General features: G+C 37.2%; 1 protein-coding gene across 3 annotated transcripts in view; it reads right to left on the bottom strand.

Annotated features, from left to right (window-relative positions):
- LOC126738338 (voltage-dependent calcium channel subunit alpha-2/delta-3) overlaps positions 1–12,328 on the bottom strand; it is a 97,529-nt gene that overhangs the window by 59,667 nt on the left and 25,534 nt on the right. For all 3 annotated transcript variants that reach the window (XM_050443611.1, XM_050443612.1, XM_050443613.1), the window contains exons 4-11: positions 7,954–8,085; positions 7,729–7,896; positions 7,375–7,528; positions 7,187–7,318; positions 3,600–3,722; positions 3,405–3,541; positions 2,870–2,999; positions 2,471–2,653 (exon numbers count right to left, since the gene is read on the bottom strand). In XM_050443611.1, the coding sequence (XP_050299568.1) occupies positions 2,471–2,653; positions 2,870–2,999; positions 3,405–3,541; positions 3,600–3,722; positions 7,187–7,318; positions 7,375–7,528; positions 7,729–7,896; positions 7,954–8,085 (1,159 nt within the window). The remainder of the gene's footprint in view (positions 1–2,470; positions 2,654–2,869; positions 3,000–3,404; positions 3,542–3,599; positions 3,723–7,186; positions 7,319–7,374; positions 7,529–7,728; positions 7,897–7,953; positions 8,086–12,328) is intronic.

Genomic DNA, 12,328 nt, shown 5'->3' with positions numbered 1-12,328 from the left:
AAACGAAAAAAAAACATTTCTTGTATTCGGCTGTACGTCAGATTTGACAAAGTCTTATAACAAATTGTTTGCTGGTGGCTGATGTCTTGTTTTACCTGAACCGAAAATTTGGTAATTTTGCAATTACATTTAATTGAATAATTCAATATTCGCTTATTAAAATTTTTTGAAACTTTGCACGAGGGTTTACCAGATTGGTCTCTTCAAAAAGTTATCTTACAGTTTTTCTGTAAAATGTACAGGGAAGCCAATAATTGACCCCCTTAAAATTTACATGGGATTTCCTATGTTCCGCTCGGCGACGCACCACCCGGTATATATAAGAGCAATAATCAAGAGATGGATGAATCTCTTGAATGAAGACTTGTAAAGCGTTAAAGGCTATTACGGTGTATACAACCTTTTTGGTTTTAAAGAGAGCACAAGTTTTCGAGAAGCTGCTTTAGTTAGTTATTCCTGCTACATGGCGACGCCTATGGCACTAGGTGTCCACTGATATCTGGTTGGGGGCTAGGATTAAGAAAGATATCAATATATCAATACTGTACTGTCATTAGCAGAGCTGTAAATTGGATTAAAATTCTTGTTGACAAAATTGTAAATATATAACAGGAAGAGAGTTGGAGCCAAGATTTATTCCTGAGAGACTCCCGCGTTAATTTGAAACCTTTACGAGGTGTATCCATCAAAAGGCCAATATTAAATAATATTGCAAAAAATAATTCTGCATAGGAAAGTTTTTCTTTTTTGCAAGAAAAGAATAATAATTTATACCAAATCATACCAAAAAACGATAAAACATATATAGCAAACAAATAATAGGCCATCACCCTTACTATTACCGTTACTCTTTGTACAGCCTCTCTTTGCAGTGGCCCTGCTCTGCACAGTCTTACACAGATAACACGCCGGATATCAGTCCAGAAAAAAAAATTAAATTGAAGAAAAATTAGTCAGCACTGCTCTTCTTAGATGTTGTGATATTGCCAAGATTTGGAGACCCCTACGGAAGAATTCAGCAAGGATATGTACGAAATTTGTGATTTGAAAAATGGGCTGAACTAACAACCATTGTTTGGTCTATTGAAGAGCATGAAATTAGTAAATACCTTTCATTAGAAGGAAATGAAAACATTCATCAAAAACAAATGAAAATAAAACTTGCCCAAGAAAATCGGCGCAGAACAAGAGAAATGCTTAAAACTTGCTAAATGACAAAAATATACCGTCAGCGATTCCAACACTAGTAGTTTCGTTGGTCTAACACAGTTATGGTATAAAAAAATTAGCAAAGCAATAGATAGGAAAATCAGAAGACAAATGCCTATTCTTGGTGCCTTACATCCAAGATCAGATTATAGCAGATTAGACATACAGACCTAGTGTTGAAAGACAAAGCAAAAAAGCAATGCCTGAGAATAGATATTTTCGTTCCTTCAAATTATCAGATCACCGACAAAGAGGCAAATAAAAGATCAAAATATAAAAATCCAATGCTAGAACTGAAGAGAATATGGTCCTGAAACCAAGAATTATCCCGTCGTCAAAGGAGCAAAAGGGCTCATATCCCATTTAACACATTGAATCATTCAGCATTTATTCAGTTTGCAGCAAACTGTTTATATTGTGCGAGAAATGTTGCAATAATAATAGTATAAAGATCATCATAGTCGCGCGGTATGCACACGGTGTACAACTTTAACCTCCTATATCAAAAGAAACAACTTATATGTCGCAAAAGATAGTAATAATAGGAGAAATTATTTCCAATGTATGGAAGACATTAAGTGACTGAAGCAATACGTAAAATGGCTTTAAAAGTCTGGAACAAATTTTTTTTTTAAAACCGTAAATAGTACATCAAAGAGGTCAATTAAAAAATCATGTACAAATATACCCAAACCAACCCAATTAAACATCTAGATATATTTTTTTATTAACTTGTCTTTTATTAATGCCGTGCAGACAGATTTATCAAAGACTTGCAGTTCATAATTTGATTTTTTTAAATTATAAATATTTAAAATTCAGAGCAATCATGATTTCAAATTTTGGAGATTCAGCTTTTTCAGATTTGACGTCCACGGCTAGAGGTAAAAAGCTACATAAATTTGTAATGGTAAAAAAGCAAAACGCATAATTCAATGCACAGATCCATGATCCCTATGAAAGAGACCATGAAGTCCCTAAGACTTCTGTTTGGAAAAAATTTATGGACAAACCTTCGAACAAACTGAACAGTAGATGTCTCCCTACTTATTTCAAATAGATTTGCTTCAGAAAAATAGCGGCATGTGAATTATAAATATTTATTGCTAGGATGTTGCGTGCAAGAAATCAATAAAAATGTAAAAGATTAAAAAAAAAATACATAGAACTTGTGTAAATTGCAGGCACCTCCTGTAAAAAAATGTTTGATTTAAAAAAACATTTTTTTTTTTAATTATAAACAAGAAAAATGATAAGTTACCTTGATTGGCACAAGCCATCCACTTAACATTTCTTGTATCGCTGACTTCCCTTCCTATTAAGTAAGTAAACACTCTTACGGTGACAATCGGAAGATTATCCCAGTTGTATTTCTCAAAAACCTCTTTGTAATTGTCTTGGCTATTATCTGTTACCAGCATAATAGCTTGGTTACAATTGGCTCCTAAAATTATAATAATAATATATGTTATAAGATCATAGGAAAACGCTATTCAAGCATCGCTAGTGGCACGACCTCATAGCATTGACACGCAACATCTTCATTGAATTGACTGAAGATGTTGTGTTCCAAATGTCGTGGTAGCGCGCTACTAGTTATGCTTAGGAGGCATAGGAGGTAGTGTATAATGTAAAATAAGATTTAATGCCAAATATTTACCTAATTTGCTTTCCCGATAAGCCTGGAGGATCTCAAAAGCTGTTGACAATGCTAATGAAAGATTGGCGATTTGCTCCGTTTTAAAGTCAGTCATGCTCTCTTTGAAAACTCGAATGTTGGCCAAGTTTGCCTAGGGGTAAAAAAAATGGGTCAAGAATTATTTTTTTTATAGAGTGAGTATCGTTAACAATCTGGAGATATTTCATCAATTCTCTCAAATAGTCTACCACTTAGAATATAATAAAATTATAAATCAATAAATTTTATTCAACGGTTGACCACACAGGGTCTCCAGATAAGGTTGTATTTACTATAAACCTTTGGAAAAATTAATTAAATGTGCACGAATCACGAGAATATTTTGGAAAATATTTTAAAATTTGTAGTATACGATTGGTAATTCCTGCAATCATTTTCAAACTAAGCCATAAATATGTTGGAAAATTTAAAAAAAAATTCGAATTTCCCTGACTATTGAAACTAGTCTCTTTATGACCAATAATCCTATAATTATACCCTACTTTTAATATCCTACCTGTACTAATTTATTATCAAAACATGGAACCAAAGGATCTGTCGTATTACTAAACGTATAAATATTAATGTAGTCATTGTTTCCTAATGTGTCTAAGAGGTTATGGACAACATGACGAGCAATTTCTCTGCGCATCCCTAAAAATTAAAAAAAAAATGGTATTTGATCTAAAAGCAAAATCTATTAAAAAACTACCTGTCATAGATCCAGATCTATCCACTAAGATCAATATATCTTTGGGGGACGATGCAGCTTCTATATACCAACTTCGAGTGCGGCAGTCAAATAGATCTACAGGCTCTTGAGACCAAATCATGGCTAAAATATGAGAATTAAGTATTTTTTATCGTATTGTACAATTAAATGTACAAAAATTCCACACTCTTTTAATAATTCAAAATAATAATATATTCATCATGTAACGTGCTATTCGAAGAATAACATGGCAAGGTGCTATTGAAGTTTTAACCACAAGTATATAGTATATAATACTAAATAACAGCAAAGCTGTGATAACAATAAAGGCCGATTTTTAATCGTTAGAAGGCCTTTGACTGTGTGTTCCACAAAATTTCAGTGGATAGTTTTTAAAACTTTGCTTTTTGCATGGAAAAAGTACAAAGCGATGCTTTAGAAATCACATATGGAGTACCTCAAAGATCAGTACATTAACTAATAATAATTAACTACAGTAATAATTACTGTAGCGTTCTTATCGGCCATTAAGGTGTGAATTAAAACACTCGATAAACAAAATAGTCAACTGATCTAATACACGCGATCACACTACTAGAAAAATTTATTTACATTGTATTTATTTACTACTATGTAGTTCAATTTAAAAGTCGCACCAATATTCCGACTTGATCTGGCCTCCTAGCGGCGAGGGCCCGTATGTACTAGCTAGACATTGTTCCGGAAAATTCCCTAACCTTTCACGTGTCTCCACAGATGTCGCGCGTACCCGTCGATCGTGCCCCCGAGATGAAAATAGCGATGCTGGAACAGGACCTCTTGTAAAAATAAGAATTTACACTTTTCTTCAAAGAACGACGTTAAGGAGTATACCAGCTCACCACAACTTGCCTGTAACGGATTTGAACTTTTGACCACCCTTAGAGAATTTGAAATTCGCCGCCGTTATTTTAACAAAAAATACGATTTCGATAATTTTTTTTGTGTTTTCTCAATAATATTTTTGATTATTTTAAGAGGATTACGACGATAAGTAAACAAAAATAATGCCCAGAATCTCATTTATTTTGTTTATATTATTACAAATAGGTCAATAACTCCATTTTCCAGTTCTCTTTTTCCAACAGTCACATTCACAGGTTTTTTTGCGACTTGATTTTTTCAGCTGCAAAATCACGAATAATTTCTTTAAGTCTATTGACAAAAACAAATCTGACAACTATAAACAACGCAATAGCATTTAACTTGTTTTTTCCCAATGAAGATCGATGACAGTTTTAAACATGTTTCAAGGCAGCACTTGCTATTGTACTGCTACAGTTTGAAATAAAGACTTGAAACAAATATTCTCAATGCAATTTAAAAAACATATACTCTCCATACTTAAATTGCCCCAAATTTTGCCGCTCCCATAATGTGCCGTCATGACCTTTGTTGACTTTATGGTAAATTCGCCACTGCAACTTGCACGCCTGTAAACCTGATGTGGCAAATTGAAATTCTTATCAAAATTGGGTTTTTTACATCAATGAATTCGTTATGGAATTCTACATGTCACCACTTTTGTCATCTTACAAAAACAAGTATTGTTTGTTATTAATATCGATGCAAAGTTTACTATGCATGAGAGAATTTAGCTTAAATGCCGTTAGCCACTTTTATGCTTTGTAAGGTAGTTCTACATGCTGAGGAATCATCCTCCAGTCCAAGTTATCAAATCCTCATACAAGCTTGGGAATTATCAGGCATTTCAGATCCTCGGCAAACAACTCATGCTTTAAAGAACAGAAAGCGTTTAAGACATCCTTATAGGTTGGCTTCTAAAGGGATGCCTCTTTGGTAACCCGGCATCTTTCTACCAGTCTCTTCATTAGTTATCTAAGTGCTTTCCTCGGGGTTAGACCGACGCAGCTATTTTTTAGAATTTTCCCCAATTTTCTGCAGAAAATCTCAGCTACTCCTTCATACATTTGCAAATCCTTAGTCACACAATATGCGAGAGCATACTCAACTAAAGCAGTAAACAGGTCATCCTGCACTTCACAGATCACGCCGTACCGACTTTTTCGATCATTAGAATGATTGTACCATAAATTAATCGAGTGTCAAATCTGGCTTCGGTTGGGTTTGCCACAGCTCAGCGTCTTCGTGGTTTCCATAATAATAAGCCAGTCGGATAAAATGAATGATGCGAGCTACACCCCGCGCCGTTTTTGGTATTCTGTAGAGAACATTGTAGATGCCTTCCAGAATTTATGGCACATTGCAGGATGTTTGAAATTTCACTGACAGACACTTTTGTCTCTTAGGATTGTAAAGCGAAATCAAGTCACTGTTATTGTATCTCTGGTCTTTGGCATTGACACCAAAGGTGTCCTTCATTAATCTTGAATGAAAATGCGAACTTGACTATAAATAACATCCATTCTTTTATACTGATCACTGACGTAGTTCTTCTTAGTAATAACTATTCCTGCCGGGCCATCAAATTTAAGATCCTATCCTATGAGAGACGGAGTTCTCTTCCCATCACTATTTGAGCCGGAGACTCTTCTCGAAGTCCTCGTTTTCCATTATTTATTGAGTCGGCGGCAGTAGAGTCCTCCTAGTTTGGTAGAGGGTATGCCTCATTTCATTAGCTGAAATAGTTGAAAACAAGATATCCTTCCGACACCCCAGCATAGATTTCTTCTAGCAACTCCGAAATCTGAAATTAAGGCACAACGATTTGCCTTCTCTCCTCTTTGTTGTCGTGGTCTAGTAGTTTCTGCCAAAAGAGTCCATCTTTCAAATTTAGGGTTTCCCATTCTGTCCAACATGACTTGACATTGGGAAAATACTTGGCCACTTCTTCCCAACTTTGCTTCTTCCCTTCCTTTATCCAGTTTAGGACTGTCTGGATATCGGGATCTTTCTCATGGTCTTTTATAACATCGCTAATGTTCAGGTAGCATCGACGATGGCGATTTTAACAACTTCTTTCTCCTCTGCCCACTGACAATGCTTGCAGTCTCTCCGGACAGCGCATCGATGTATCCTTACTTTGGCATTTTCGGTTTATGATCCTCAAAGTGGCTCTCTCCTAGCATCACATGCTGAACGCGAGCCTGCCCCTTGTTCGTGTTCTTGGCAGCTTCGAATTCATTTGTTAGTGCATCTTCTATCTTAGGCGGATGTGTTAGTAGTAAGCCCTGCCTCATTTCATATCGCGGAGTCTATCCAGGAATGCTTGAACTGGCAAACGTTTCTTGATCCTGTTCTGGACACCTACTAGATATACCAGTCGAACCAAACGTGCAATATCAGCTTCAAATTCTTGCAAGGTCTTCCCTGATTTTTGGCACTGATTTTTTAATGTAATTTTCCTTTCTATATCTCTATTTTAAAACCATTTTTTATTAAAGCTACAAGGGTAAATTTAAAGAAACTAACTACATCCAATTCAATTATAAATGAATAAATAATTTTTGGGATTCTAACTAGAACCGTTTCAATTTTCACTTCCTACATCAGAACTATGATTTTCTTAATAAATAAGTCAAGACACAAGACGTGCAATGTCCATCTTTAATCGAATGTTTTCTTACCGGGAAATTGTCGCATAAATCCAGTGCTACTACCAAAATATTGCCACGATAAAGTCGGGTCGACTTTATAATTATTTCTAAAGGTTTTGTCTAGTTCTTCTGACCATTTGATGCCAGCTATCACGTCTTTTGCTACAAAAACACATTTTAAATTAATAATTTTATTAGGATAAGTTATTAGTACTTACATCTTTCATAAACATTGCTAGGTACATGGACGGCACTGTAGTTAGTGTTGACGGGAATATTATAAAAATGTCTATTCCTGTACAGAGGCAATCGACTTTTATCTATCTGGGCTTGGCTTGCTTGGGGATCCTTTTCTAAACCCTCATCCGAAGTCTACAAATCAGATAGATCTCATAAGATGAACGTAACAATCTATCATTTCTTGATAAATTCTTGATAAACTTTATAGCGGTGTAAGTAAACTAAGGTCTTCTTAAGACCTTTATTGACTGTAGCCCTTATAAAGAAATGTTATCAATAGAATACTGATTAGGAGAAGAATCCTCTAAAGATAATAACTAATAGAAATTAACCTCAGTATCTGCTACATCAAACTCATCTTTGTTGTTCGACTCTTGATCCCTTTGATACCTGTTTAGGTTTGCGGAACGATAGATACTCTGGTAGTTTTGTTCGACCTGAGAATTTTCTACCAAAGACTCATCATAGCGGAGGTCTTGGGTCGCGGCCAAATCTTGAATCTACAAAGTAATCATTTTAATTAAGATATATTTTTTAGTAATTTGTCCAGGACACACCTCATATTCATCTGATCCGGTAATATTCGGCACGGAGTTAGTAAGATTTTTGGCGTTATAGAACTGAAAGTTAAAGTCTATGTCTTCTTCTTTTTGAGCCTGTGCCGCTTGTTCTGCAATGTCCATTATTCTCTGAAATATAAAAAGCATAAAAATATCAATTCTTTCCAACATTTCATCAATTTGATTATGCATGTTAAAAATATATCTAACTAATTCAATATAATTAATTTTACAGTTGAATTATCAATAAGAATTGCAGTTGCCAATGCTTTACACACAAAGAAAAAAAAAAGATTTTTTAATTTTTTTGTCTTATTTATAACCAATATATAACCCTTTATAAAGAAATCCTTAATAAATATCTGCAAACCGAAATAAATAAACACATAAAAAAAATTACATCAAAGATTTTAAATGTAGACCTAATTGTAAAATCAAATTTTTGTACCAATAATAGTTATCCCAAAATCAAAAAACATTTTTAAAAATAAAAATTTTTTCATTAGCATAGTACTTGTTTTCAAATGATTTTTTTCACAGAATTTAATATTAAAACTAAATTTTTAGTACCATCATTAGTCTTCCCAAAAAATAAAAACTTAATAAAAAATCAATTTTATTTTCATTAACATGGTACTTATTTTTACATGACTTTTTCCAGGGAATTTAATATTCAAATTAAATTTTTAGTACTACTAAATCAATAGTTTTCCCAAAAATCTAAAAACTTTTTAAAAAATCAAAATTTGTCCATCGACTCGTTTTTAGCTGATTTTTTCTACAGAAATTAATGGCAAAATCAAAATTTTGGTACTATCAATAGTTTTTCAAAAAAATAAAATAAAATTTTCCTATGGACATGGTACTTATTGTATATATATATATATATATATATATATATATATATATATATATATATACAGGGTGATTTTTAAGTTAATACTTTTTTTTTAACTGTGTATAGAACTCGGTAAAATCAAATTTTTTTTCAAATAACTTTTAACAATAACTTTTAATTTTTTTCAATTAACTTCAACACAACGATTTGCTCGACGTAACCACTGTTCCGTAACGGCACGCAATAGAGAAATCGGTTTTTGTCTAACTGTTGCCGCAGCCTGCTTAATACGTGCTATTATATTAGTTCTTCTTGTGTGTCGATAGGCGTCTTGAAAACTAAACTTTTCATATACCCCCACAAAAAAAAAGTCACATGGATTTAGGTCTGGCGACCTTGGTGGCCATGCAACTGGTCCATTTCGGCCAATCCACCGATTTGGATAACTTATATCCAAAAATTCGCTCATTTCTCGTCTAAAATGGGCAGGTGCTCCATCCTGCAGGAGTATATACATTATATACAGTGCGTGCATATATTTTAAAACTCAAAACAATCCACCCTTAATAACTTTCTTAAAAAAAAAACACGTCAAATTAGATATACAGAGGGACGTTTAATTATGCATTTACTGAAGTTCTGTCCAATCACCTCCTCACCTCCAGCTAACCTCACTTTAATACGTCAAATGGGAACCCCCATCGTGTGATACATCATAGTAAGCAGCGTAAAATTCTCTATTTAACGGTACCAAAAAAAAATGAAATTGGTAAATATGTAAGCAAATAGTTAGCGAAAATGTCTAGAAATAATGAATATTTTATTTACGCCAAACTTTGGTATTTTAAATGAATACTTTTAGTGTGGTACCAACATCATTTTAAAATTCTTACATTTTTTATAATAGATCATCAAAAAAATACAAGCAATTTAGAAGTTAAAATGTGTGGTAACAAACAGTACATTTAGTTCAAGCAAATTATTTATTTTTTTAAGTAAAGAATGTGTACCGTTATTTGCGACAAAAAGAGTGTCTAATTTTTTTTGAATTAAAGAAGCAGGCTCGGTGCGATACCCCAGCCTACAGAAACCCACTGGAAGGTGCACTGACTGGGACCACTTTCGAGAGGAACTAGTCGGTGGTCTTGCGGACATGCCGGCAAGGTACACACTTCCGGCCGACACAGAGATCGGGACTGTCAACCTGACTCGTGCCATAGTCGCGGCATTCTAGGGCAGCTGTCCCCTCAGACGGAGACCTGCTAATGCCAAGAATGCCTAGTGGAACAGGAACACGGAAAAGCACCGTGACACTACGCGTCGGCTCCTTCGCAGGGCTGAGCGCACTAAGCTTGCCACTGACTGGGATGCGTTCCACGCAGCTCAAAGGGAATACAAAAAGACACTCAGGGACTCCAAAAGACAGTGCTGGAGGCGGTTCTGCGATGACGTTGAAAACACACCATCCGCAGCACGACTGTGCAAAGTACTGTTCAAGGAACCTGGAACTAAATTGGGGTCGCTGTCACTTTCAGATGGCGGCTTTACTACCAATGAGCGGGAGTCACTGGAGGTCATGCTGCGCACTCACTTCCCAGACTCCAACTCATCTCGCAATCCTCCTAGCTGTTCTCGGGCTCCGATTCGCTTAGAGTTCGAGACTGCTAGAAGAATAATTACCTACGAGAGGGTGAAATGGGCAATCAAGACATTCCGCCCCTTCAAATCTCCGGGCATGGATGGATTATATCCATGCCTTTTGCAAAACGGGTTAGAAGTACTAACCCCACACATAGTCAGACTATTCAGGTCGTCCCTTGCTTAGGGCTATCCCAGAGTTATGGCGTCAAGTGAAAGTCGTCTTCATTCTGAAACCCGGAAAAAGCGATTTTACAGATCCCAAATCGTACCGACCTATCAGCCTTACCAGCTTTATGCTGAAGGCGATGGAGAGGCTGATTGATCGATACCTTAAGGAAAGTATCCTGGTTAACAAACCACTGTATGTGCACCAATACGCCTATCAGGCGGGCAAATCCACGGACCTGGCACTACATCACCTCGTTAGGAAGGTGGAGGGTGATCTGGGTAGTGGCAAGGCCTGTCTGGGTGCGTTTCTAGACATTGAAGGGGCGTTCGACACCACCCCTTTTGCATTAATCTGCCAAGCACTCGAGAGCTGCGGCTCAGAACCTTGTTTGGTTAGCTGGATAGAGGCCATGCTCTCGAAACGTATGTATCTGTTCAGCTCAACAACGAGATTGTCAAAACGTTGGCGGCTAGGAGCTGCTCGCAGGGAGGAGTATTGTCCCCTACCTTGTGGTGCTTTGTGGTCGACAGCCTGATAAATCTTTTAAACAATGCTGGCCTATACACATAGGCCTACGCTGATAATCTAGTAATCCTTTGCCCAGGGAAAGACGCCGTCTCAATGCGGGGCCCTATGATGAGAGCCCTGCGTATGGTGGACATATGGTGCCTCTCGAGGGGTCTCAGGAATAACCTCAAAAAAGCAGAGCTTTTATTCACGAAGGGACGTAACTTTGGCACGCCCCCTGTTATATCTCTAGGTGGCGTGCAGCTGCATTACTCCAGAACAGTTCGATTTCTGGGAATCAAGTTGGATCCCAAACTCTCCTGGCACGATCATGGAGACACCAGAATGAAGAAGGCAACCTGCGCGCTATGGGCCTGCAGGCGGGCTTTCGGCAATACCTGGGGTCTGTCACCTAAGATCCTCCACTGGATCTACTCGCGCATTGTGAGACCTCTTCTCACATACGGAGCTATCGTTTGGTGGCCATGTACGGAGAAAGCGAAAATTCGTGCTCAACTGGATAGAGTCCAAGGTCTTGCATGTCTCAGCATAACGGGTTCCATGCGGATGGCGCCAACTAGAGCGCTTGAGGCTCTGCTGAGCCTTCCGCTATCGTTGTGCAATTCGAAGCAATGACGACTGCGTACAGGCTATACGTCCTCGGCGAACTACGTGCTGGCGAGACCGGTCACGCAAAAATTTGGTCACGGGCCATACAGGAATGTCCTCTCCTTCTGATGGGCGGTGACTGCATGGCTCCAGTGACTGTGGACTGAGAGGGATTCGTGACGCACATTGCAGGCAGAGAGGAGTGGCAGCATTCCAACAGACCTGCATTGCTAAATAGGGGGACCATCTGGTACACAGATGGCTCCAGAATGAATAACAGAGCTGAATCAGGGCTTATTGGTGGGATCCCACATACCAGTAGGGCATACTCGCTGGGGGAGAACGCCACTGTCTTCCAGGCCGAAGTATTCGCTGTATTAAAATGCGGACAGAAAATCCTAAGCTGCGGACACCGCAATACAGTCGTATCAATATGCTCGGACAGCAGAGCTGCCATTAAGACTATCACGGCCGCAAAGGTAAGCTCCAAGCTTGTACTAGAGTGCATAAAAGTCCTGAAAAAAATGGTACAGATTGGATGCAGGGTCCAGCTCGTCTGGATACCTGGCCACGCAGGCTATGCAGGTAATGAGGAAGCGGACTCTCTT

This window comes from Anthonomus grandis, chromosome 7, assembly GCF_022605725.1.
Source record: "Anthonomus grandis grandis chromosome 7, icAntGran1.3, whole genome shotgun sequence".
In the NCBI taxonomy this organism is placed as follows: Eukaryota; Metazoa; Arthropoda; class Insecta; order Coleoptera; family Curculionidae; genus Anthonomus; species Anthonomus grandis.
Note: the sequence above shows the minus strand (reverse complement) of the source record. Positions and strands in the feature narration are given on the sequence as shown.